Genomic DNA, 24,425 nt, shown 5'->3' with positions numbered 1-24,425 from the left:
TCAGATCAACATTTTTGGGATCTGAATTTTACTGTTTGATTTTGAGCAACCTGAATTCCTGAACCTTTAATTTTTGGATCAGATTTTTTTTTACACTGAAATAGTCATATTTCAATTTTAAAGAGGTGAATTCAAAACCAACTAATTTGGTGGTGTTTACATTTCAATATTAAGTATTCAATGCCTTTTAACATTCTAAACATTATGCCACTGATTTGCTTCCATAATCAACACACTGTAGCCTACATTTTACAGAATATGTTATGAATATCAATTGATTTGTAAGTGTTTTTAGTTTTGTAAAGGTATTTTTTCTGTTTTATTCTGTTTATTTAAACTAGGCGGTGTATTTCTTTTTTACTTATTCTACTGCCCATCTTGGCCAAAACACTCCTGTAAAATATATTTCTAATCTCAGAGAGAGACCTGCCTCGGTTTCGTTTTCCCTGTCATGTGTGTGGCTTGTAATAGTGCTACCATAGCTGCCCGCTAAACACTGACAGGATTATGGAAAAACGAAACGAAGGAACCGATGGAGTTGAACAGTTGAGATTTGCCCTAAGTACTTGGGAAATGACACAAGGAGTCGACAAGTTTTTACACCCACCCACCACCATTACGTAGCCTTTTTGCGCCGGAAATTCCATGAAGCACCGAAACATCTCGTAGCAGCACAACAGTGGGCTCAAGCTGTGGCCGAAGGCTGCAAGGCAGGTAGCACACAAGCCATGAGCATTGCCGGTTATATTCCATATTTTATGGTTAAACAACGTTTAATAACATCCAACCGGTAGAACCTTCACGTAAGGTTTACATTATTAGCTAGCGAGTGCTCATTCCTGCATGGCCTTCCAACCTAACAAGACAAACGTTTAAGCCAGCTAGCTAGCTAGCTGGTAAATAAAACATAGGACGGTAATATCCTTGATCGAGCTAGCACTACGTGAGCATTGTCTTGGACTCAAATTTGGTTGCTTTCTTATTTATTTACAGATTTCAATTAGACTGTAAATGAGTATCTGGTCTTATTGAGGAGACGGTGCATGCGGTATAGTAGCGTGCTGTGCACCGGGAGGTGGGGAGGGTTACCCGTGTCTCGCTAATGTCCGGGATGGACACCTGGACTCCAAATCCCCGAGCGAAACCTTTCATTCCCCGCCAGCAACGGAGCCTGTACCTCACCTGGAAATACAAACTAACTAACAAGAGAGCCATCCGTCGTTTCTGCCAGGTGTGAGCAAAAATATTTGTCAAAGGCTGATGCAGTTAGTTTAGCCTCATAAGCCCAAACATAGTTCTATTGACGCATGTTCGTTTTAGTGGCAACGCAACGTCGAACTGATTTTTCTCTGCCCTGCAGGCTGGAGCTGTTCTGTTTCTACTGGTCACAGTAATCGTCAATATTAAACTTATTTTAGACACAAGGAGGGTAGCAAATGAGGAGGAGGCAGCGCAGGAGTACGGTGAGTCATTTCTCTTCAAGTTAACCATGTACACTACACATGTACACTACACATGTACACTACACATGTACACTACACATGTACACTACACATGTACACTACACATGTACACTACACATGTACACTACACATGTACATTACACTCACCCATGTACACTACACATGTACACTACACTCAGCCATATACACTACACATGTATACTACACTCAGCCATATACACTACACATGTACACTAGACTCACCCATGCACACTAAACTGACCCAATCCTAACAAAGTTCCGTCATTAGACTGGATTGGAGCATAACAGTACCCTTTACAGAGGACGTCCTCCCCAACATGGAGACTCCTCGGAGGCCTGCCAGCGGACGCAAGGCCCTGGACATCGAGGTCTACTCCAGCCGCTCCAAGGTCTACGTGGCCGTGGACGGAACCACCGTGAGTGGCAGTTGGTTCTCAACCTTTTCTGGCTTCGGTACCTCCCTTTTCCCTGATTTCTGAATCCTAGTACCCCCTATACCCGTAGTTATATCGTATAAATACGCATTTATACCCACATTTTCATGATTTACCCATAGGAGTACTCCCCATTTGAGAAACACCGGTCTGTGGAGACGATAGTCTTGTTAACTGGGCAGGGAGGGTCCGGACAGTGTTGAAGCTTCTCTCCTCGCCTGCAGGTCCTGGAGGATGACATGCGGGAGCAGGGCAGGGGCATTCACGTCATCGTCCTCAACCAGGCCACCGTAAGCCACCTCCCAGAAACACTTACCCAAAACTTTAAACGTCAACACTGGTGAATCCTTCCAATGTGGTGACGTACCCCCACTTCAACACGAGCCATGCCCGACCACGTTTGTGTTGTGTGGGTATGAAGCAGAGTGGTTTCGTAGAAACTCCTGCTCTGGTCTCTTGTCAGTTTGTTTTTTGTTGTCGTAGGGACACGTGATGGCCAAGAGGGTCTTCGACACGTACTCTCCTCATGAGGACGAAGCCATGATCCTGTTCCTCAACATGGTGACCAGAGGAAGGGTCCTCATCTTCACCATCAAGGTCTGTCTCCTAGCAACCCATCTCCAGAAGACCTCACATGTCCACCCAGCGTCAAGCACAACCTCATTTGTTGTTAAATGTGTTTTCTTTTTGAAGCGCACGACAGTTGGCTTGACACAAGTGTGTGTGTGTGTGTGTGTGCTGTGTGTGTGGGGGTTGGTTTGTTGTGTGTGTGTGTGTGTGTGTCATGCAGGATGAGGGGACGTTCCACCTGAAAGAAGTAGCCAAGAACCTGCTGAAGGGACTTGGGAGTCAGGTGTCCCTCAACCTCAGCTGGAGAGACACCTGGACCCTGGTGGTAAAGAAAGGAGGTACACACACACACACACACACATCCTCTGTCTCACTGTCTGTCACACAGTCACATTAATAATAAGAATTAATTTTTTTTATAGAGCTTTTCTAAATACCCAAAGTCGCTTTACAAGTGTGTACAAGTTTACATCATACACTATTTATTCAAGGTGTGCGTGTGTTCAGGTCAGGTGTATGGTGAGAAGCATTCCAAGTCTCCTGCTCTATCCACGTGGGGAGACCCTGTGCTGCTGAAGACTGAGGTGCAGCTAACCGCCTCTGAAGGTACCTGACATGCAGCTAACCGCCTCTGAAGGTACCTGACATGCAGCTAACCGCCTCTGAAGGTACCTGACATGCAGCTAACCGCCTCTGAAGGTACCTGACATGCAGCTAACCGCCTCTGAAGGTACCTGACATGCAGCTAACCGCCTCTGAAGGTACCTGACATGCAGCTAACCGCCTCTGAAGGTACCTGACATGCTGAACATTCACATGTTATTCAGCAGACGCTTTCAAATAGTTGAAACAGAAAGTATCGAAGAGAACCAAGGCTCAGAAGTGCATCGTTCTAACAGTATTTCGGCGGTCAGTCATCGATCAGTTGTCTTCGTTTCCTGTATTTCTTGCTCAACGTTTACAGCTGATCAGTCTTTCTTTCTGTTCTATGAAATACAACGATATGGTAAAGAAAGATACCAGAGGGACAAGGTGTGCCTGGACCTGAACAGAGATAAGACAAGGACAAGAAGAATTATTCCCTTCCTTAGGTACACGTGGTCTGTTGGACTTCATTATTGCCTAGTAACGAACCCCTCCACCCCCCCCCCCCCCCACCACCTCCACCCCCCACCACCCCCCCCCCCCCACCCCCCCCCCCCAGAGGCAGAGTGTCACTGGGCCGACACAGACCGGAACCGACGGCGGAAGATCTTCTGCAGTAAAGTAGAGGGTTACGGCAGCATCTGCAGCTGTAAGGACCCGGCGCCCATCCAGTTCAACCCTGACCCGGTGAGTACCTGTCCTGTACGCCACTCCTGTGTGTGTGTGTGTGTGTGTGTGTGTGTGAGTGTGATAATGTATGTGTGTGTGAATGGGATTGTGTGTGTGTGAATATATATATATATATATTTTTTTTTCTTCTCTCCAGCTGCCCGTCAATAACGTGATGAACGTCCCTGTGGCGGTCATCGCAGGAAACAGACCCAACTACCTGTACAGGTGAGGACCGCGGCAGAACAGTGCTCACCCGGCGCCGTGGCAACCGAAAGCGCGTGGTTGTGTTGGAGCGGCGTTTGTTGTGAGCGTGTTATCTCTGCGCAGGATGCTGAGGTCTCTGCTGTCGGCTCATGGCGTCAACCCTCAGATGATCACTGTCTTCATCGATGGATATTATGAGGTGAAGCCTTCTCCCTCCCTCAAGTCCCTACTCCCTCCCCCAAGTCCCTACTCCCTCCCCCAAGCCCCTACTCCCTCCCCCAAGTCCCTACTCCCTCCCCCAAGCCCCTACTCCCTCCCCCAAGTCCCTACTCTCTCCCCCAAGTCCCTACTCCCTCCCTCAAGCCCCTACTCCCTCCCCCAAGCCCCTACTCCCTCCCCCAAGTCCCTACTCCCTCCCCCAAGTCCCTACTCCCTCCCCCAAGTCCCTACTCTCTCCCCCAAGTCCCTACTCCCTCCCCCAAGTCCCTACTCCCTCCCCCAAGTCCCTACTCCCTCCCTCAAGCCCCTACTCCCTCCCCCAAGCCCCTACTCCCTCCCCCAAGTCCCTACTCCCTCCCCCAAGTCCCTACTCCCTCCCCCAAGTCCCTACTCCCTCCCCCAAGCCCCTACTCCCTCCCCCAAGTCCCTTCTCCCTCCCTCAAGTCCCTACTCCCTCCCCCAAGTCCCTTCTCCCTCCCCCAAGTCCCTTCTCCCTCCCCCAAGCCCCTACTCCCTCCCCCAAGTCCCTACTCCCTCCCCCAAGTCCCTACTCCCTCCCCCAAGTCCCTACTCCCTCCCCCAAGTCCCTTCTCTCCCTAAACATGGGTTCAGTGCTGCTCTCGAATTCAGTCTTAACTAGCTGTCTGTGTGTGTGTGTGTGTGTGTGTGTGTGTGTAGGAGCCTATGGACGTTGTGGAGCTGTTTGGGCTGAAGGGGATCCAACACACTCCCATCAGCATCAAGAACGCCCGGGTGTCACAGCACTACAAAGCCAGCCTGACGGCCACCTTCAACCTGCACCCTGTGAGTCCTGCAACCTGCCGGCCCAGTCACTGCAGACAGACACCAGCCCAGTCACTGCAGACAGACACCAGCCCAGTCACTGCAGACAGACACCAGCCCAGTCACTGCAGACAGACACCAGCCCAGTCACTGCAGACAGACACCAGCCCAGTCACTGCAGACAGACACCAGCCCAGTCACTGCAGACAGACACCAGCCCAGTCACTGCAGACAGACACCAGCCCAGTCACTGCAGACAGACACCAGCCCAGTCACTGCAGACAGACACCAGCCCAGTCACTGCAGACAGACACCAGCCCAGTCACTGCAGACAGACACCAGCCCAGTCACTGCAGACAGACACCAGCCCAGTCACTGCAGACAGACACCAGCCCAGTCACTGCAGACAGACACCAGCCCAGTCACTGCAGACAGACACCAGCCCAGTCACTGCAGACAGACACCAGCCCAGTCACTGCAGACAGACACCAGCCCAGTCACTGCAGACAGACACCAGCCCAGTCACTGCAGACAGACACCAGCCCAGTCACTGCAGACAGACACCAGCCCAGTCACTGCAGACAGACACCAGCCCAGTCACTGCAGACAGACACCAGCCCAGTCACTGCAGACAGACACCAGCCCAGTCACTGCAGACAGACACCAGCCCAGTCACTGCAGACAGACACCAGCCCAGTCACTGCAGACAGACACCAGCCCAGTCACTGCAGACAGACACCAGCCCAGTCACTGCAGACAGACACCAGCCCAGTCACTGCAGACAGACACCAGCCCAGTCACTGCAGACAGACACCAGCCCAGTCACTGCAGACAGACACCAGCCCAGTCACTGCAGACAGACACCAGCCCAGTCACTGCAGACAGACACCAGCCCAGTCACTGCAGACAGACACCAGCCCAGTCACTGCAGACAGACACCAGCCCAGTCACTGCAGACAGACACCAGCCCAGTCACTGCAGACAGACACCAGCCCAGTCACTGCAGACAGACACCAGCCCAGTCACTGCAGACAGACACCAGCCCAGTCACTGCAGACAGACACCAGCCCAGTCACTGCAGACAGACACCAGCCCAGTCACTGCAGACAGACACCAGCCCAGTCACTGCAGACAGACACCAGCCCAGTCACTGCAGACAGACACCAGCCCAGTCACTGCAGACAGACACCAGCCCAGTCACTGCAGACAGACACCAGCCCAGTCACTGCAGACAGACACCAGCCCAGTCACTGCAGACAGACACCAGCCCAGTCACTGCAGACAGACACCAGCCCAGTCACTGCAGACAGACACCAGCCCAGTCACTGCAGACAGACACCAGCCCAGTCACTGCAGACAGACACCAGCCCAGTCACTGCAGACAGACACCAGCCCAGTCACTGCAGACAGACACCAGCCCAGTCACTGCAGACAGACACCAGCCCAGTCACTGCAGACAGACACCAGCCCAGTCACTGCAGACAGACACCAGCCCAGTCACTGCAGACAGACACCAGCCCAGTCACTGCAGACAGACACCAGCCCAGTCACTGCAGACAGACACCAGCCCAGTCACTGCAGACAGACACCAGCCCAGTCACTGCAGACAGACACCAGCCCAGTCACTGCAGACAGACACCAGCCCAGTCACTGCAGACAGACACCAGCCCAGTCACTGCAGACAGACACCAGCCCAGTCACTGCAGACAGACACCAGCCCAGTCACTGCAGACAGACACCAGCCCAGTCACTGCAGACAGACACCAGCCCAGTCACTGCAGACAGACACCAGCCCAGTCACTGCAGACAGACACCAGCCCAGTCACTGCAGACAGACACCAGCCCAGTCACTGCAGACAGACACCAGCCCAGTCACTGCAGACAGACACCAGCCCAGTCACTGCAGACAGACACCAGCCCAGTCCCTGCAGACAGACACCAGCCCAGTCACTGCAGACAGACACCAGCCCAGTCACTGCAGACAGACCAGTGTCTCATTCTCTCTCTCTCTCTCTCTCTCTTTCTTTGCGCTTGTGTTTCTAGGATGCCAACTATGCCATAGTGCTGGAGGAAGATCTAGATGTGTCTATTGACTTCTTCAGGTGGGTTTTAAGACGGACGATTAATGGAAAGGAATGAAGGGTGGTTAAAACATGGGGTCATTGAGAGAGAGAGAGAAGGGAAAACAACGTTCATAGGCATAGCCTATCTCGCGTTACAGCAAGCAAGCTACAGCAATGCTGCTATTTTTTGTGACCTAAATCTTGTTTTGGCAGTATTGATCTGACCACAGGGGGGCAGCAAATACACACACTTCCTGCCCTGTAGAACGCTCTGGAACTCCCTCTCTCTCTTTGTTTGGCTGCAGCTATCTCGTTTTCACAGAGGAAACACTTTCAATGGATTAGAAACATTGGTCACTTTTGACTTGACTAAGCTTCATGCCGTTTCGCTTCAGTGAGCATCATTTTTGACCCTGAGCCTTTTGTGTTTCTGTTATTGATCAACCGGATCCAGAAGGTTGGGTTCTCAACGAAGAAGCTAGTTGATGTTTTGGACAATAGATACTTAACTGATTGAGGCCAGAGAACGCCCACAGTCCACAGTCAGGAAGTGTGGACTGAAGTCCTGCTGGTGACATGATGATGATGTTGTTTTTCAGTTTTCTGAGTCAGACTGTGCATCTGCTGGATGAGGACGACAGCCTGTACTGTGTGTCTGCCTGGAACGATCAGGTCAGCCTCCCCTCCCTCCCTCCCTCCCTCCCTCCCTCCCTCCCTCCCTCCCTCCCTCCCTCCCTCCCTCCCTCCCTCCCTCCCTCCCTCCCTCCCTCCCTCCCTCCCTCCCTCCCTCCCTCCCTCCCTCCCTCCCTCCCTCCCTCCCTCCCTCCCTCCCCTCCCACACACACACACACACCTCCTCACCCCTGTCCCTCACCCCTCACCCAGCCCCACACACCTTCTCAACCCTCTCCCTCACGCACACCTCCTAATAAACCAAAATACAACAACCGACCTGTTGCTCATATTTGTGTGTGTGTGTGTGTGTCGTCATGGCGGCTGGTCACATGGGCTATGTGTTCCAGGGCTACGAGCACACAGCAGAGGATCCAGCCCTGCTGTACAGGGTGGAGAGCATGCCCGGCCTGGGCTGGGTGCTCAAGAAGAGTCTCTACAAGGACGAGCTGGAGCCCAAGTGGCCCACGCCGGAGAAGGTCTGTGTGGGGAGGGATGTGTGTGTGTGTGTGTGTGTGTACTCAGTGGTGTACCTGTAACACACTGTGAAGCTAACCGTGTGTGTGTGTGTGTGTGTGTGTGTGTGTGTGTGTGTGTGTGTGTGTGTGTGTGTGTGTGTGTGTGTGTGTGTGTGTGCTGCAGCTGTGGGACTGGGACATGTGGATGCGTATGCCAGAGCAGAGGAAGGACAGGGAGTGTGTGATTCCAGACGTGTCTCGCTCCTACCACTTTGGCATCATAGGACTCAACATGAACGGATACTTCCATGTAAGCACCCCCCTCCTCCTCCTCCAGCCCCCCCCATCCCTCTTCCTCCTCCTCCAGACCCCCCCATCCCTCTTCCTCCTCCTCCAGACCCCCCCCATCCCCCTTCCTCCTCCTCCAGACCCCCCCACCCCTCCTCCTCCAGACCCCCCCCATCCCCCTTCCTCCTCCTCCAGACCCCCCCATCCCCCTTCCTCCTCCTCCAGACCCCCCCACCCCTCCTCCTCCAGACCCCCCCCATCCCCCTTCCTCCTCCTCCAGACCCCCCCCATCCCCCTTCCTCCTCCTCCAGACCCCCCCAGACCCCCCCCATCCCCCTTCCTCCTCCTCCAGCCCCCCCCATCCCTCTTCCTCCTCCTCCAGCCCCCCCCATCCCTCTTCCTCCTCCTCCAGACCCCCCCATCCCCCTTCCTCCTCCTCCAGACCCCCCCCATCCCCCTTCCTCCTCCTCCAGACCCCCCCATCCCCCTTCCTCCTCCTCCAGACCCCCCCACCCCTCCTCCTCCAGACCCCCCCCATCCCCCTTCCTCCTCCTCCAGACCCCCCCCATCCCCCTTCCTCCTCCTCCAGACCCCCCCACCCCTCCTCCTCCAGACCCCCCCCATCCCCCTTCCTCCTCCTCCAGCCCCCCCCATCCCTCTTCCTCCTCCTCCAGACCCCCCCATCCCTCTTCCTCCTCCTCCAGACCCCCCCATCCCCCTTCCTCCTCCTCCAGACCCCCCCCATCCCCCTTCCTCCTCCTCCAGACCCCCCCACCCCTCCTCCTCCAGACCCCCCCCATCCCCCTTCCTCCTCCTCCAGACCCCCCCACCCCTCCTCCTCCAGACCCCCCCCATCCCCCTTCCTCCTCCTCCAGACCCCCCCCATCCCCCTTCCTCCTCCTCCAGACCCCCCCCATCCCCCTTCCTCCTCCTCCAGACCCCCCCCATCCCTCTTCCTCCTCCTCCAGACCCCCCACCCCTCCTCCTCCAGGCAGCAGGAGGGATCAGACGTTCTAACGTGTGTTCTCTCCCTACAGGAGGTCTACTTCAAGAAGCACAAGTTCAACACGGTTCCCAAGGTCCAGCTGAAGAACGTTGACGGGTACGTACGCCGGCGCCCAACCGCCGTTCTGTAACGTTGAGGTGAAGCCAGAGTGGGAGGAGTTTAACAGGGTGTGATTGGCTCCCACAGTTTGAAGAAGGAAGCGTACGAGCTGGAGATTCAGAACCTGTTCAAGTGAGTGAGAAAGGCTCATCTGTAAAGCTCTACTGAACCCTGTCCTGCAGACTGGATTACTGACGTGTGTGTGTGTGTGTGTGTGTGTGTGTGTGTGTGTGTGTGTGTGTGTGTGTGTCCAGGGAGGCGGAGGTGCTGGACCACACCAAGGACCCGTGCGAGGACTCATTCATCCCGGACGGCGAGGGGCGGACCTACGTCATGTACATCAGGATGGAGCAGGACACCGACATCTCCACCTGGACGCAGCTCGCCAAGGTGACCACCACTAACCGCTCGTTTGCTCTCTTAACTTCTGGATTGATCGTCGTCCCGGTAACCGGTGTCGTCTTGGTAACCGGTGTTGCTCGATTGTGTCTCCAGTGCCTTCACGTGTGGGACCTGGATGTGCGGGGGTACCACAGCGGCCTGTGGCGGCTGTTCAGGAAGAGGAACCACGTTTTGGTGGTGGCGGTCCCCATCTCTCCCTACTCGTGAGTAACTCTCTCCCCCCCCCCCCCCCCCGTAGTTCAGTGTGTTAACAGTTACAAACCTCTCTCTCTCTCTGTGTTGTCAGTGTAAAGAAGCCAGCTCATATCACCCCCATCCACCTGGAGGCTCCACCCAAAGAGGAAGGTGCCCCAGTGGACCAGATGTAGAAGGGGCCCCCCTCCTCGCCACACCTTCCCCCCTCGGGAACAGACCTCCAGCCTAGCCTTAAACGCCCCTGTCTGCCCGCAGTCCTGCCTCCCGCCACCAAGGGGCACCACCGCCTGGATGGATAGTGGAGCAGTGTTGCAGATGCTTCTGGGATCTGTAGTTTTTTTGTAGTGGGATTTTTGTTTGTTCTTTTAACACTGAACTACTACTCCGTCCCATTTCCTGTGCTTCACGGGAGGAAGATGTCTACCTCTTAGGCCTGTCCCATGCTCTAGCTGCAGCTGTGCTGCATGGCTAATCCACATGTGGACGCTCTTCTCCAGACAATAGCAGGGTCAGAGGCATGGATGGAAGGGGGAGGTCTGGGTGAAACTCCCGATCTGTGTCTCCCTGACAACGGTTGGCCGACGTGAGATGACGGGTAGGAAGGAAGGGGCAAGGGAGGGAGGGAAGGAAGGGAGGGAGGGAGTGGATGAAGAAAGGATGATGTTCTAGCCGTCCTGAACTGACACACAGGAACATCATACTTCATACCTGCTTGTGTTAGAACTACTGAGTGCTTCGTCCATCTTGTACATACATTTTTTACTTAATTCTATTTATTTAACTGACATCGCCTAGTCCCGAGTTTCGGTTTTTCATCCACTCGAATAAGTGCATCTTTTTGAAGCCTAACATTTGTTTACAGATATCAAATAATACTAATGTGTATATAGATACATATATATATTTTTGATGAAAAAGAGTCCGCTTATTTTTCAGCATTAACGACTGAAGAGGAGTTGGTCTGTTCTTGAGGGATTATTTTGCGGTGTTTTGTTGGTTCCAGGTCACATGACCATGGTACAAAACACTCCCTAACTGAAACACACCCCTTAGTGTTCTCAGTTTACTGCTGTTACGCACATGACGTCTCGGATGGAAGGAGCGCCCATGTTGAACACCACAGTGGCCAGCATCACTACAGTGTCAGTGTCATTTTGTCGGGTTAAGGATTCGATATTTGTGGATCTTTGTTTTCAAAGCAGTTATAACAATGGTTGGTTGTGTGCTCCCGCATGTTTTGTTATTATGTACCGTACTGTCGATCCAAAACTTAGTAATATTTCATTTTTGTCTAAACCACTAGTTATTTTGAACCCAGTCAGTTGTGAAACACAAAACACTACTGTACAAAGTCACAATGTACTGCACTTTTCAATACAGTAACTGGATCTTAATCTATATGGGGCAAGAACAGTGTTTTTCTTTGTAGCTTTTCAAAGATGGTGTGAGATTTCACAATGGCTCTTGAGGTTATGCATTTTGACAAGTATTATATATTTGAACCCTTTCATGGAGATGAATAAAGATAATGTTTTTTAGATGGTGTCTTTTGTGGCTATAAGCAACTATCTAACTTCTACATGTAATTCCATCTTTTAAGTTATGTCAATGATCACAAAAATGGGTTTACAAATGTACAAATATGACTTGGAATTGGCATCATTCAGGTACAGTCACCATTACTGTACAGTAGTCATATTATCATGTGAATTGTACAAGTCTCTGGTTCGTGAGCTAGATTTCCCAGGGGAGTAAGTAAGGCAAACCCAACGGTAAGAGGAAAGTCAGGCGGCCAGGGAAATGTATGCAAATCCCTGGGTTGGTGCCTTTCCGTAACCGCTGCGGTTGACCAAGGACAAACCCTTCCCTGCTACGTCCTTTGTGTTCGCCTATCTCCAACCCCGTTCCATTATCTCAACGATTCTCTGACAACATTCAGGACCTGCGGCCAAACGTGACAGGCAAGCTCGCGTCGTCCCTATCTGCCCACTGAGCTCAGTGCGCCCTCGCCAGTTCATTACTTTGTCTTTCAGAACACACGCGTGCTTGTTTGTCTGCATGTGTGTAACAGACCCTTTAACCCTTGTGTTATCTTCGGGTCATTCTGACCCATCAGTCATTGTGACCCACCGTCGTATTGCGACAACTTTACCTCATACAAAAACAAAGTGAAGCGTTTTCTTTTAACCGTCGGGCTGTCTCAGACCCCCCACATTGCGAAGGTTAAAAGAAAATGCTTTTTATTTGTTTTTGTATTGGGTAAAATTGGGTAAACACAACGATGGTTCGTTGTGAACCTTTGGGTCATGTGACCCGAAGGCAGCACGAGGGTTGAACACGATCAAATAAATAGTGTTTGCCCTCCTCGGTGTGTTCAATTAGTGTCTGTGAGTCACTCTGCCATGGACTATTCTCGGCTAAAGTACACCCAGTTGCCTTACATTTACATTTAGTCATTTAGCAGACGCTCTTATCCAGAGCGACTTACAGTAAGTACAGGGACATTCCCCCGAGGCAAGTAGGGTGAAGTGCCTTGCCCAAGGACACAACGTCAGTTGGCATGACCGGGAATTGAACTGGCAACCTTCGGATTACTAGCCCGATTCCCTCACCGCTCAGCCATCTGACTCTGCCTTGCTCTTTGTTTCCTGCACAGTGATTGTATCCAGCTCTGTGCTCACACACACACACAGGTTTTATACAGCGATACAGCATTCAGTCAGCATATCATTACCAAGTGTGCTCTAAACCGGGTAATTTGGTCTGTCAGTCAAGCCTAGTGGATCATGTCAGATCCTAAGAGGTAGGCAGCGAGTCTTTTCAATGTCATATTTGACCTATTGAACATTCGGTTGAGTGGCGCACAGCCCTCAAAGCTTGGATGTAGATGGAATATTGATTGACTGGATCGGAGAGACCTTCTTCAGAGAGCCCAGAGCGTGAAAGACAGAGGCTGGGGTTGTTGTTGAACAAGGAACGGAGAGGACACGGAACACACACACAGGCACACACACACACACACAACCAGGCTCTGAGATGATGGGAAACTTATCTCTTAACACATAGGGTGTCATAGGTGTCTAATTGATTTGAATTGGATGAACGGTCTCTCTCTCTCTCCCCAATCACCCAAGCAAGAACGCACAGGCTCCTGGGATACCGTCACCACCAGCGAAACGCACCGTCAGAGGAGAACAAAGACACGATTCCATATTAGGATTCAAACAGGGATTTGGGTTTTATTACTCTAATTCTGAGGCTGAAGCCACAAACTCGGCTTATGTTGCAGAAACAATGCCCGGTCAGTCTCTCTCATCCCTATCCATTACAAAAGCTCCCAGGTCAATATTTACTCAACCTTGTTACACAATGTGCAAACGGGATACAAGCTGAAACCAAACGGTTTGTGAACCCAGGCATCAAGTCGCTTTGTCGTGTCCAGCTGTCAGTGCTGATAAAGGCTTCTTGTTTTCTTGAAATATTCGGAAATGTGCCAAACAACACAACAATCCATGAACATATGGATGAGGGTGTTGGATGAGGTGAGTACTTTTCCTTTGGGAACCTTGTCCAAGTCCACAACTAGTTTTATGTATTTATAAGGTATTTACATTTCAGGTGTTTAAATGAGGTAGAAAAAGATCAATTAAATCATTTAAAAACATGAATTAAAACGAATAGCTACTATATCTACACAAAGTATATATCATTTCATTGTTTGAATTAGATTGATATTGGATTAGAAGAGTTACATTTTCAAAAGCTAGTATTTGTCAGTAGAGTATTTGGTTTGACAAAATAACTCAAGGACCTGTGCATAGCAACAAGAGGATCTCAGCTGATGTTGTCGTCAAGGTGACAGTACAGGTACATAGACACCACCATGGCAACGATCTGGTAGGGAGAAACACACAAACACACACTTTGAAACATTCACTTCATTTAGTCATTTAGTCATTTAGCAGACGCTCTTATACAGAGCGTCTTCCCAACACTTCTCCCAACACTCTCAATGGAACATTCCCAACAGCCCGGCATCCTGTCTGGGTTTGAATACACGACCATCGCCCCTGCGAAGTCCCAATCAGATCCACACACAAACCAAATCTCTCCCGGCAATAAACTGGAACGAGGCCTGTTGTCACAGAAGGGGCAGTACATGCAAATGTCTGTGTCAGCTGTCCGCCGCGCTCTCGTGGCCAGATGAGAGCTTAGTCAGGAGAGTGTTGAGCACAAGGTTATGACGTCAGCGTTGGTTGGTTTACCTCCAAGGCGCAGATCCCCGCTGCCACTCCACCCACAATGTAGGCGTTCCTCTTCAGAGAGTCCAGCAGGTGGTGAAAGCAGCCCTGCAGCAGAGAGACAACACCATCACCATCACTCAGGTTCTATTCACATCATCACCATCACTCAGGTTCTATTCACACCATCACCAATACTCAGGTTCTATTCACACCATCACCATCACTCAGGTTCTATTCACACCATCACCAATACTCAGGTCCTATTCACAATATCACTCTAGGCCACGGGTGGGCAACCCTGTTCCTCGAGAGCTGCTGTCAATGAATGGGTTGCTATCAAGTAATGACCATTCATTTGAATCAGGTGTGCTGGAGCAGGGAAACATCTAAAACATGCAGGACAGCAGCTCTCGAGTCAGTGTTTGGGGCTATCTCATTGTTTATGATCAGTGACCTATGCTCTTTTGCAAAGCTCTCTCTTGGAAGTCGCTTTGGATAAAAGCGTCTGCTAAATGCATAAATGTAAATGTATCTGGGGGTGTTGGCGGGGGCCAGGGTGCGGCGCTCGTCTCTATCCCACCCGGATGGCGCTGTCCTCCGCATCCTCCAGTCTGCAGGGGGTGATGTCGGACAGGAGGCAGCAGCTGGGCGGGTACGTGCCGCGGTTGAGCTCGGTGAACCGGGAGCCCGTGAAGTCGGTGTAGTTGGTGAAGCCGCAACACCTCCACTGCAGGAGAAGAAGAAGACAGAGTGAGGAGGCCGCGGCGTGCGGGCGATAGGGGTGGGAACGCCATGGCAACAGGGTTCAGATAACGATCGAAAAGCCCTTGATTAAAAAGTGACATAGCACTGACGTGGAACGGAATTTCTTTGGCATTCTGTTTAGGAAAATCTGGCGGGTCTTTTTTGCGCTTGCTACCGTCGTCGTCCAATTGTCATGGCAGCGGCTTACTTATTATGGTCTGTTCTGTCTAAACAGTACATCGGGGAAACACACAGTGAGGAGGTAAGAGGGTTCTATTCAGTTGCACACATGGACATTATGAACCCCGAAGGATGTTTGTTTGTTTGGGGCAGAGGGTTGGTAAACACTGCTGGACACAGGGAGTCAGGTGGCTGAGCGGTAAGAAAAAAAAAAAATGACATTGTGTCCTTGGGCAAGGCACTTCACCCTACTTGCCTCGGGGGAATGTCCCTGTACTTACTGTAAGTCGCTCTGGATAAGAGCGTCTGCTAAATGACTAAATGTAGTGTGGACACACCTGGGTCATGGTGCTGTTCCACATCTTGGTGACCACTGGGTCAGTGCCATACTGCTTCTTCAATGCAGGGGTGGCCCATGCCTTTAGGATTCCTTCGGCCTGGGGAATGTGCACACACACACACACACACGAGGATATGAAAATCCCTTTAGTGCAACCGTCAAGGTCTACTGCACAATGCACACACACACACACCTCCAATATGGAGCGTGGACATTCTTGTAGGAATAGAGGGTAAATCTCAAATACTCACCTATGCATCAATGATGAAATACATTTGTACAGAAGCCAAACAAAGCACATGGGAAATAAACAGCTATTGCCTGCACCCCGAGAAAGCGACTGGTCCGTTTTTCCTCGTTTTTCTCTTTTGTGGTTGTAAGTGGGCACATTTACATATATATTGATGCTCCTGGTCGCTAGGTTAGTGCACTTTTCCCCATTGTGTTTCATGCCATATTTATTTCAGGTAGAGGGAGGCACATGGATGAAACACAAAGGGATACATTCAGGAAGGAGCTCCTTTTGTCGACGTGAGAAGTTCACACACACAGGTCCTCTTCCCTCAGCTCCCTCCCTCTCTCTCTCACCTTCCTCCTCCCTTCCTCCCTCCCTCCCTGTCTCAGCTTTTTCCCATTTTGATTAATAAGCCCTTGGCATACAGTCACACAAAGACTCATTTAATGGGGAAGGATGGTGTGTGTGTGTGCCTGAGTATTAGTCGCTTGTGTGGGAAGCTTTGTGCGTGTTAGTGCACGTGCACGCATGTGTATTTGTGCACGTGTGTGCAGGGGGCAGAGAGGGAGTTGCCCAAGGGGACACTGAGACACGCTACAATTAAAAGTGCCCCCCAAGAAGCAGGAAGAGGGCTGGGATCAGAGAGGTTATTACGAGCTGGCTAATTCATCACTGTCACTCTCCCTGCGCCTCACTGCGTTCTCACACACACACACTCACACACACTCACACACACACACTCACTCAATATGGACAGGACAAAGCCCCTACTTACACACTGGCGTCTCTGGCAGAGGGCAATAACTCACCGATCAAGACAATGCTGGTGGAGAGAGGTGAACACACACACACTCGTACACATTCGCACACACTCCTGCAGATGCACACACACACACACACACACACGTGTGGAAGCTCTAAAGCATTTTAATAGAACACTGAGAGTACAGTCTATTGTCCTAGTGCTGACTGGAAGAATTCTGAAATATTGTTGGAGATTATTCAAAGGGCTCCTTTTATAAGTCATTTATGGGTGAGAGAGACTGACCTCCCTGTGGACTTCTCACGGCGCTGTGAAGGGCTTTCGTCTTGAAGGACGAACCATGCTCCGTGCCAATATTGGCGTCTATCAAACAATCGTCTATCTCCAAACCCATAAATTTGCCTCACAATATCATTTGCATCATGGTCACCCTCCGAGCGCGATGGAAGAACCATGACTGTAAATGGCATGCATAATGCCAGGGAAAATAGGTTATTAAATCTTGGTTATTTCGAGATCCTCCCAGGTTATTGGCTTTTGGGATTCGATGGGATGGGGAAGGCCCTATGCCGAAAGGCAGATTTATGAGACAGATAAACTAGTACGAAATAGATCAACACTATATTTATCACCCATTTCATTGTTCACATGAGTTGTCACTGAGTTATTGACATAGGTGACTATATATATGCATATTAGATGTATATGACCCATATTCATCCCTTTCATTATTGCATTACAAATGCATTCGCAGCATTTGTTATCAAAGGTCCGGTAGGAGCAGATGCCTAACGATAGCCACATGCATAATACCATTGACAGTGTTCTTTGTCTTGGTAATGACTGGATGGAAATAATGTTAACAAACAGCACATTAAATTGACTCTAAGCTTATCTAATTTCCTTTAAATAACAATGGGAATATATAAATCATGGCTAGGATGCCCCACTGACCCTTTAATAATCGCCTGTGCCTTCCATCCCCCTCCTCTGGCACGCACACACACGCGCACACACACACACACACACACACCTGTATTCCAGCAGATACGGTTAGATTGCTAGGTTTGGCTAGATAAGTTGTGTAAATAGCAGGCAGTGAGAGCCAGACAGATTTCTTTGAACAAAACCACATTGCAAAGCCTCCTCTCAACCTCCATTGACAGTCTCTGTAATCTCTGCACACACACACACACACACACACACACATAAAAGCGCACATACACACTGCTTCTTTCCATGTTGGTCTAACACAGGGGACTTGTAAAAGTGAGCAGAAGCAGCTTTTGCTCATTTGGGTATTCAAGCACAAATAGATGAGGCAGACTGGCAGGTATACAGACAGACAGACAGACATACAGACAGACAGACAGATAGGCAGGCAGGCAGGCAGACAGACATACATGCAGACAGACAGACAGACAGACAGACAGACAGACAGACAGGCAGGCAGGCAGGCAGGCAGGCAGGCAGGCAGACAGGCCAGGCATCCTCCTGATGGACCTGCATTACAGCTGTCCTGCTCTCAGGGACCAAGATGCTTCTCTGATTAGAAACTTTTTTTATTTTCTTTATTTGAAAGCAGCCTTCTCTAACCTCCTTTTACATAGCTCGTTTGAAATTGTTGTAATTATTATACCATTGCACTAAACTGGAATGGAGAGGAGGGGGCTATATATGTAAATAGGCTGTTTTGCATATAAAATGCTTTAACTTCAATATTCCAGAGTAATAAATTGCTCAAAGTGAGATCCGTCGCACACAGCCCCAGGCAATCCTGGAGTCATTAAGTGGCCGAATGTACTGGAGCGGACATAAAGCCCTGTAATTCAATGATGGCCAGGCTATGATGGAAAATTTACATGGAGATAAAAATCAAGGGAGAGAGTGGAGGACAGAGAGAGAGGGAGAGAGATGGAGAGAGAGAGATAAAGAGAGAGAGAGAGATAAATAAAGAAATGTTTGTGGTGTGTTTGTGTGCATGAGTGTGTGTGTAAAAGAGAGAGAGAGGGAGAGGGGGAGGGAGAGAGGAAGGGAGAGAGGGAGGGAGGGAGAGAGGAAGGGAGAGAGGGAGAGAGGGAGGGAGGGAGGAAGGGAGAGAGGGAGAGAGGGAGGGAGGGAGGGAGGAAGGGAGAGAGGGAGGGAGAGAGGAAGGGAGAGAGGGAGAGAGAGGGAGGGAGGTAGGGGGGAAGACCCAAGGCCGTGATCAGATACTTACAAAGGACGAGTAGGCGAGTGCCACCACTCCGGCAGCCAACTCGGCAATGAAAATAACCAGGATGATGGAGAAGAACTGGAGAGGACGAGACAAAACAACACGAGCTAAACAACAGCAGCCTTGGGAGTGCAGTAATCAGCCTCGCTACCGTCATGTTATTGTACAGGCCATCCATTAAACAACACTAACTGTTGATTGGACAAAGGAGACCGCAGGAAGTCGTTTCATTGGAGGACCGGGAACCGCTAGCAAGCGATAAGCATACAGCTAGGAGCTTTCATCCATAAAACCGTAATGTGTATCTCAGCGCAGCACCATCAGTCAGAGAAATGAGAGATGGTGACTTGAGGGGTGCTTATGTGGAGAAAATATGCTGGCTAGGCTAGTCATTAGAGCCTATGCTATGGCCCTCGGAGGTAGTTAGCCACATCACTAAAGAGCAGAATATCACACACACTGCTCTTCAGCGCTGCGTGGAGAGGTTATACATTGAGCTCATAATGACTGTTCGGCTAGATGACTTAGTTAAGAATGTTCAATTGGGAATTGTAAGGAGGTTGAGGGGGGATTGTTAGCGAGAATGTTATGGAAGATGATACCAGTGGTACACTGGAATACCACAGCAGTAAACTGGGGTGGGAAGTTCATCGTAGTGGTGGATAAACGTGAGGGTAGGTGGAGAGTGCGAGCGTTATGGATCTGAAGTCACGATACGTTGGAAAGTGATCTGGAGATGGCGGACTGTGCCCTAAAGCGCTAACGTCACAACGGGTAAAAGTTCAGACGAAAGTTCCGTGTCGTTGCTAGTTTGGAGATGCAGTGGGGAGGTGTGCTGGAGGGGGAGAGGGGGCCCTGAAGACCTACCAGCAGCAGCAGACACCTGCTCTCCTTGTGGGCTCCACAGCAGCCCAGGAACCCCATGAGGACCAGGACTCCTCCGATGGCAATGCAGAAGAAGCCTACGTTCACCAACTGGCTGGCCTCCCCGGAGAGGTCCCCAAGGATCTGGAGGAAGTTACCCCCGTCCACGCTCATCCAGATCCCCACTGCCAGCAGAGTCGAGCCCCCCAGCTGGAGGAACACACACACACATATGCAAAACACACATACAGAGACACACACACATGCACACGTATGCAAAACATGAACCAAAGAGACACACGCACACACATAAAAGTCATCATCAATGGACTAATGCATGGAACAAAAGCTTAACAAAGACAGCATAAAGCCCCCGGTTTTTATAACCAAGAACTATATATGTTTCACAGATCTGGCGCTATGAAAGGCTTCGACGGTAGTAAGACGTATGTGAGCTGGAAATGATTATTACATCACTAGCCTACGGTTCCATTACCCAGGAACAACGCCGCAACACCACACCCTCTGAACCGTCAAGTGAAGACTTGCCGATCCTCTCTCCCGGTTTGCCTCAGGCAGCCATCATACACCAGCCAGTATCGACTTTGTCTTCTTTATTTTCTTACCGTTGTCAAGGAAACACTCCCCCCGCTTTCTGACCCCTATTCTCTCAACTCTTATGACACAATGGCATAATGGGTGGAAATCCATTTAGCGATCATCTTGCACCAGTGGATAAAGAGAGACCTGGGGGATTGACTTCTTCTGTGTAATAACTAGGCCATGGCATTACAGCTGGGCCGAGGTAGCTTCAGAATCACTCCGGGGCTGAGGCCTGATGGATGATTTCATCCAGGTAGAGTACATCGGGGATGGGATCGACGCCACAGTAGCCAACTGTAAACAAACACCGCGACCGGGATCGTGATGACCTACGACCCAGTTGGACTTGTTTTGTAATTCATTTCTAAACAAACAAACAAACAAACAAACAAACAAACAAATGCAGGGGTTTTCCTGCATTGAAAAGCCAAAGGCGGCCCGCCTAAGGCTTTTCTCACACCGCCTAAGACTTCTAACATAAATAGCGCAACAATATATATCCCCGTATTGCTGTAGGCTAATTCATGCATCCCACAAGCCGGCGGCGCTAGTTAAGTTATAGGCCTACGCAGTATCCGTCGAAGAAGACCAACGTAGCTAAGCTAACTTTCAGAATCACCTGCCTGAATACTAGTCTGGAGAGACGGAGAAACCGACGCATCAATCGAAGGCATTCAGTAAGATGTTAACCGCCACAACAACAATAATAGTAATTGGGAATAAAAGTATTAGCCACCAAAATATTGTTTAGAGGTGATTCATGGACAAGAGAAAGGGGAAAATTACTTTTTACTTAACAAAACGAGCCCAACACGAAGTAGTAAGGTGAACATGTTACGCGACTGAAACGCCATTACAATTTTGATTTTTACGACTGTAAATTGCATGTTAAAAGTAGGATGTTCAAGAGGAAAAGATTGCAAATTGTTAATGACATTGATGGGGGGAGTAATGTAATTTCAAAACATCGTAGCAGGGCAGTAATCGGTGGCGAAAATCTGCTATCAATTTTTTTGGGGGGGGACAATTATATGACATTTTCTCAAGAGCAATTCCTGAGGGGGACACCAAAAGTACTGCTGTAACTAAACTTCTTCTAAATGCATACATTACATGTATGCATTTAGAAGACTGACATAGCCTACATTGTAATATGTTAAATAGTATTTATATTATTTAAATTCCTTAGGTTTACAGTGATTTATTGGGGGGGGACAAATCATATTTTCCCAGGATGGGGATCTCCCATCCCCCCCCCCCCCCCCCTCCCCATATATTGATCTAAAATTATACATTTTATAAAAAATTATTCGTCCCCCCCAATGCTGACTCTATGGCTATGGCCTTGATGCAGAGTTGTAGTTTTAGAGTCCTGCCCCCCCTACGCAATCAGTCCATCCAGATTAAGGAGGTGAGCGGAGACGTCATGCCAGGCCCCCCTTCCCTCCCGTCTCCTGAGTGTCCCTGAGACCACATCCAGAACGTCACGTCAAATCACATCGTCCCGGATCTTTTTCACCCTCACTCTTTCTCTCTGACCTTCCTCCCTCACTCTCTCTCTCCCTCCCCTAGCAGTGTCTCCCACCCACCCTTATCTCAACCCTCCTCTCTCTCTCTCTCTCTCTCTCTCTCTCTCTCTCTCTCTCTCTCTCTCTCTCTCTCCTTACCCCAGGCTATCTTCTTCTCTTCTCCTTGTCTTCCTGCTCCTCCTCTCCACCTGTTCCCGGTGATCAGGACACTACAAGGCAAATGTGATACGACAAGCATATTCCCCCCTTCTAACTCCTTGTCTGCCGGCATCTCGCCCCAGCTGGATCTAATCATGGGTGGCATTCCCTTTTCTTAAGCAGGATAATCCACCTGATGAAATGCCACTTGCGGGGGAATTTTGTGTCGGAGGGATGCACCTGGCTGGGATTAGATGTAAATGAGTTAAGGTTTGGTCTAAACTGGGGAGATGAATGGCACTGTTGTGAGGGAGCGATATATCAAACCTATTAATGTTTTTATGGAAAGAAACAAGAGGACATGAGAACAGGGCCATTGGCCTCTGGAGAGAGGGAGGAATGAATGGAGAGAGAGAGAAGATAAAGAGAAATATAAATAGACATATTCGGAGCATGGATTAAAGAGAGTACCACGCACGAACACCCCTCCAATTGAAAAAAAGTAAAGCAAGGACTCTTCTTTGAGTACGGGAAAACAAGAAAGACGTCAGCTGGGAATGTTGGTCTCTCCTCTCATCATCCAAGTGTCTCCAAGATAAACACGTAGTTCTACTGAGAGATCTAACACAGACACACCACTGAATCCCAAGGCCTGGTAGAGGAACAGGGAAAAGCATGTGCCTACATCTGCAGATAAGATGTGCCGTATATTACAGTACGTTTATGCAGTCAGGTGTCACTTGTTGACCGCATACTGACACATGGGGTTCATTCCTCACCATAAACTGAAAGGAATAATTCGGTCGCTCTGTGCCCAGGTGGCATCAGCTGTCAAATACAGCTTACCCACGCCAAAGTTTCTCTTCATTTCACAAATGCCATTAGTCGTGAACGTTAACCGGAAAACAGAGGTAGGGAAATTAGTGGGTTTGAAGTTAATGAGATGAAAATTGCTGGATGTGAGAAAGTGGGGGCGCGAGGGGGGGGTTCGCATTTCTGCTTCTGCTCAGTGATTTGAGATCTGTTTGCGTGACATCTTCGCTATCTGTTTGCATTCGTGGGAGCAGGAGGGAGAGAGGAGAAGGATTTCCTATGCATTCAAATCTGTTGTTTGTTTCCTTCACACTTGACTTTCCCCGTAAAGATTTCACGCAGTAAATGAACAAATGCAATTACTCTTTTCGTGGTGGTACCCCCACCCCTCACACACACACACACACACACACACACACACACACACACCACACACATACACGTACGCTAAAACAGAAAGCATACTTACCAAGATAAGCAAGTTGAACAAGAGCATCAGCCATTTGACGAATGTGAAGCAACCCATTATTTAATCTGCATAATGGGAAGATTAATTCGGTCAATTTGCTAAATTACGCTTGACAAAAATAAACTAAAACTAAAATCAACTATATCAAACAGACACAACATGATTTATGTGAAGCTAAACTATCATACTGTAACATGTTTAAACTGCCGTACAAACTTGTGAATCCATACAGTACCTGTGTTTTGGTTACTGTTGCAGGAGAAACAGCTGGCGGTGGGAGAGGTCGCAGGTCTGAGCCTGCTGACAGCTTCAGGATCCAGCAGGTGAACGAGTCGACCGGGACAATCAAGCTGGAACGGCACTCACCTGTACCCAGGTGTGTTCAGACCGCTGTGTGTGTGTGTGTGTGTGAATGTGTCAGAGCGAGGTGAGGAGAGAAGATGGTGTTCAGGTCGACCAGGACAAATAGAGTGTGGAGATCTCTCCTGCCCCTCAGGGTGAGGCAGGGTGGAGCCAGGACAGGTGACAGAAGAGGGACAGGTGCTCAGACTGAGGCGAGGGTCTGTAGTCACAGGTAGCAGTCTCGCCATGACCCCTGCAGGTATAAACACAGCAACACCCGTGTTCATTACTTCTCTACGGTTTCAGCTGCGCAGGTTGTAAGAATCAAGGCAAGCCATTGGGTTTTGAAATGTAACAACATATGTTTTTTGTATTCGGTGAAAATAAAAACGACACAAAACCTGTTTCGTTTTGAGTGCAGAGAATTGTAACTGATGTGGACAGATGATATGGACTTCTGCACAGTTGAGAGTTGAGTCCATATTGTGACCATTTTTAGTTGTTTCAGTTTTCCTCCAGCTCTTCGTGTTAATCTATCAGCTCTTTGTTCTTACTTTAGGCTACACTACTATACGACACCACTAGAGGGGAGTGGTGTTCTGTTGTGGTCGGAAATCGCCTTCGTAGTGTTGTTTTGTCTTGAAGCAGAAAGCCAGCAACTATTGCTCAATGCTCCTTCACTGAAGGAATGCGCACTTCTTTGTCCGGTCTTCCTCGATGCGCCAGCAAGGTCTTTTCACTGACCGTTATCG

The 24,425-nt window shown here is 49.8% G+C and overlaps 2 protein-coding genes across 4 annotated transcripts; one reads left to right on the top strand and one right to left on the bottom strand.

The window, feature by feature from the left end:
• The first annotated feature begins 644 nt into the window (after window positions 1–644).
• pomgnt1 (protein O-linked mannose N-acetylglucosaminyltransferase 1 (beta 1,2-)) lies at window positions 645–10,795 on the top strand. Of its 3 annotated transcripts, none has more exons than XM_067230747.1 (21): window positions 645–710; window positions 994–1,231; window positions 1,361–1,463; window positions 1,785–1,900; window positions 2,143–2,208; window positions 2,402–2,515; window positions 2,709–2,826; window positions 2,996–3,094; window positions 3,693–3,820; window positions 3,960–4,030; window positions 4,133–4,208; window positions 4,907–5,032; window positions 7,055–7,113; window positions 7,674–7,746; window positions 8,097–8,225; window positions 8,389–8,514; window positions 9,530–9,594; window positions 9,685–9,729; window positions 9,852–9,987; window positions 10,093–10,202; window positions 10,286–10,795. In XM_067230747.1, exons 2-21 carry the CDS (start codon window positions 1,103–1,105, stop codon window positions 10,365–10,367), a joined length of 1,971 nt encoding a protein of 656 aa, XP_067086848.1. In that variant the 5' UTR covers window positions 645–710; window positions 994–1,102; the 3' UTR covers window positions 10,368–10,795. The 3 variants fall into 3 exon arrangements, with proteins under 3 accessions (XP_067086848.1, XP_067086850.1, XP_067086849.1); XM_067230749.1 differs by having other exon boundaries at window positions 650–714; XM_067230748.1 differs by having other exon boundaries at window positions 660–803.
• Window positions 10,796–13,418: 2,623 nt separating this feature from the next.
• LOC136936995 (tetraspanin-1) lies at window positions 13,419–23,771 on the bottom strand. Its single transcript, XM_067230713.1, has 8 exons — window positions 23,567–23,771; window positions 23,332–23,396; window positions 19,783–19,989; window positions 18,919–18,993; window positions 15,701–15,799; window positions 15,019–15,165; window positions 14,460–14,543; window positions 13,419–14,088 (listed from the first exon to the last, which is right to left on the bottom strand). The coding sequence occupies exons 2-8, from the start codon at window positions 23,386–23,388 to the stop codon at window positions 14,029–14,031; spliced, it is 729 nt and encodes a 242-aa protein (XP_067086814.1). The 5' UTR covers window positions 23,389–23,396; window positions 23,567–23,771; the 3' UTR covers window positions 13,419–14,028.
• Between the last annotated feature and the right edge of the window lie 654 nt (window positions 23,772–24,425).

The sequence above is a fragment of the Osmerus mordax genome, chromosome 27 (genome assembly GCF_038355195.1).
Source record: "Osmerus mordax isolate fOsmMor3 chromosome 27, fOsmMor3.pri, whole genome shotgun sequence".
Taxonomy (NCBI): domain Eukaryota; kingdom Metazoa; phylum Chordata; class Actinopteri; order Osmeriformes; family Osmeridae; genus Osmerus; species Osmerus mordax.
Note: the sequence above shows the minus strand (reverse complement) of the source record. Positions and strands in the feature narration are given on the sequence as shown.

What these genes read in the sequence shown, in the direction of transcription:
- LOC136936995 (XM_067230713.1), bottom strand. Translation starts at nt 23,388, where the DNA reads ATGGGTTGCTTCACATTCGTCAAATGGCTGATGCTCTTGTTCAACTTG. An exon ending in GCAGGTGTCTGCTGCTGCTG is followed by an intron (nt 18,994 to 19,782) that starts GTAGGTCTTCAG and finishes CGTCCTCTCCAG; the next exon opens with TTCTTCTCCATCATCCTGGT. An exon ending in CGGAGGACAGCGCCATCCGG is followed by an intron (nt 14,544 to 15,018) that starts GTGGGATAGAGA and finishes TCTCTGCTGCAG; the next exon opens with GGCTGCTTTCACCACCTGCT.
- pomgnt1 (XM_067230747.1), top strand. Translation starts at nt 1,103, where the DNA reads ATGTCCGGGATGGACACCTGGACTCCAAATCCCCGAGCGAAACCTTTC. An exon ending in CCATCCGTCGTTTCTGCCAG is followed by an intron (nt 1,232 to 1,360) that starts GTGTGAGCAAAA and finishes TCTGCCCTGCAG; the next exon opens with GCTGGAGCTGTTCTGTTTCT. An exon ending in CCACCTTCAACCTGCACCCT is followed by an intron (nt 5,033 to 7,054) that starts GTGAGTCCTGCA and finishes TTGTGTTTCTAG; the next exon opens with GATGCCAACTATGCCATAGT.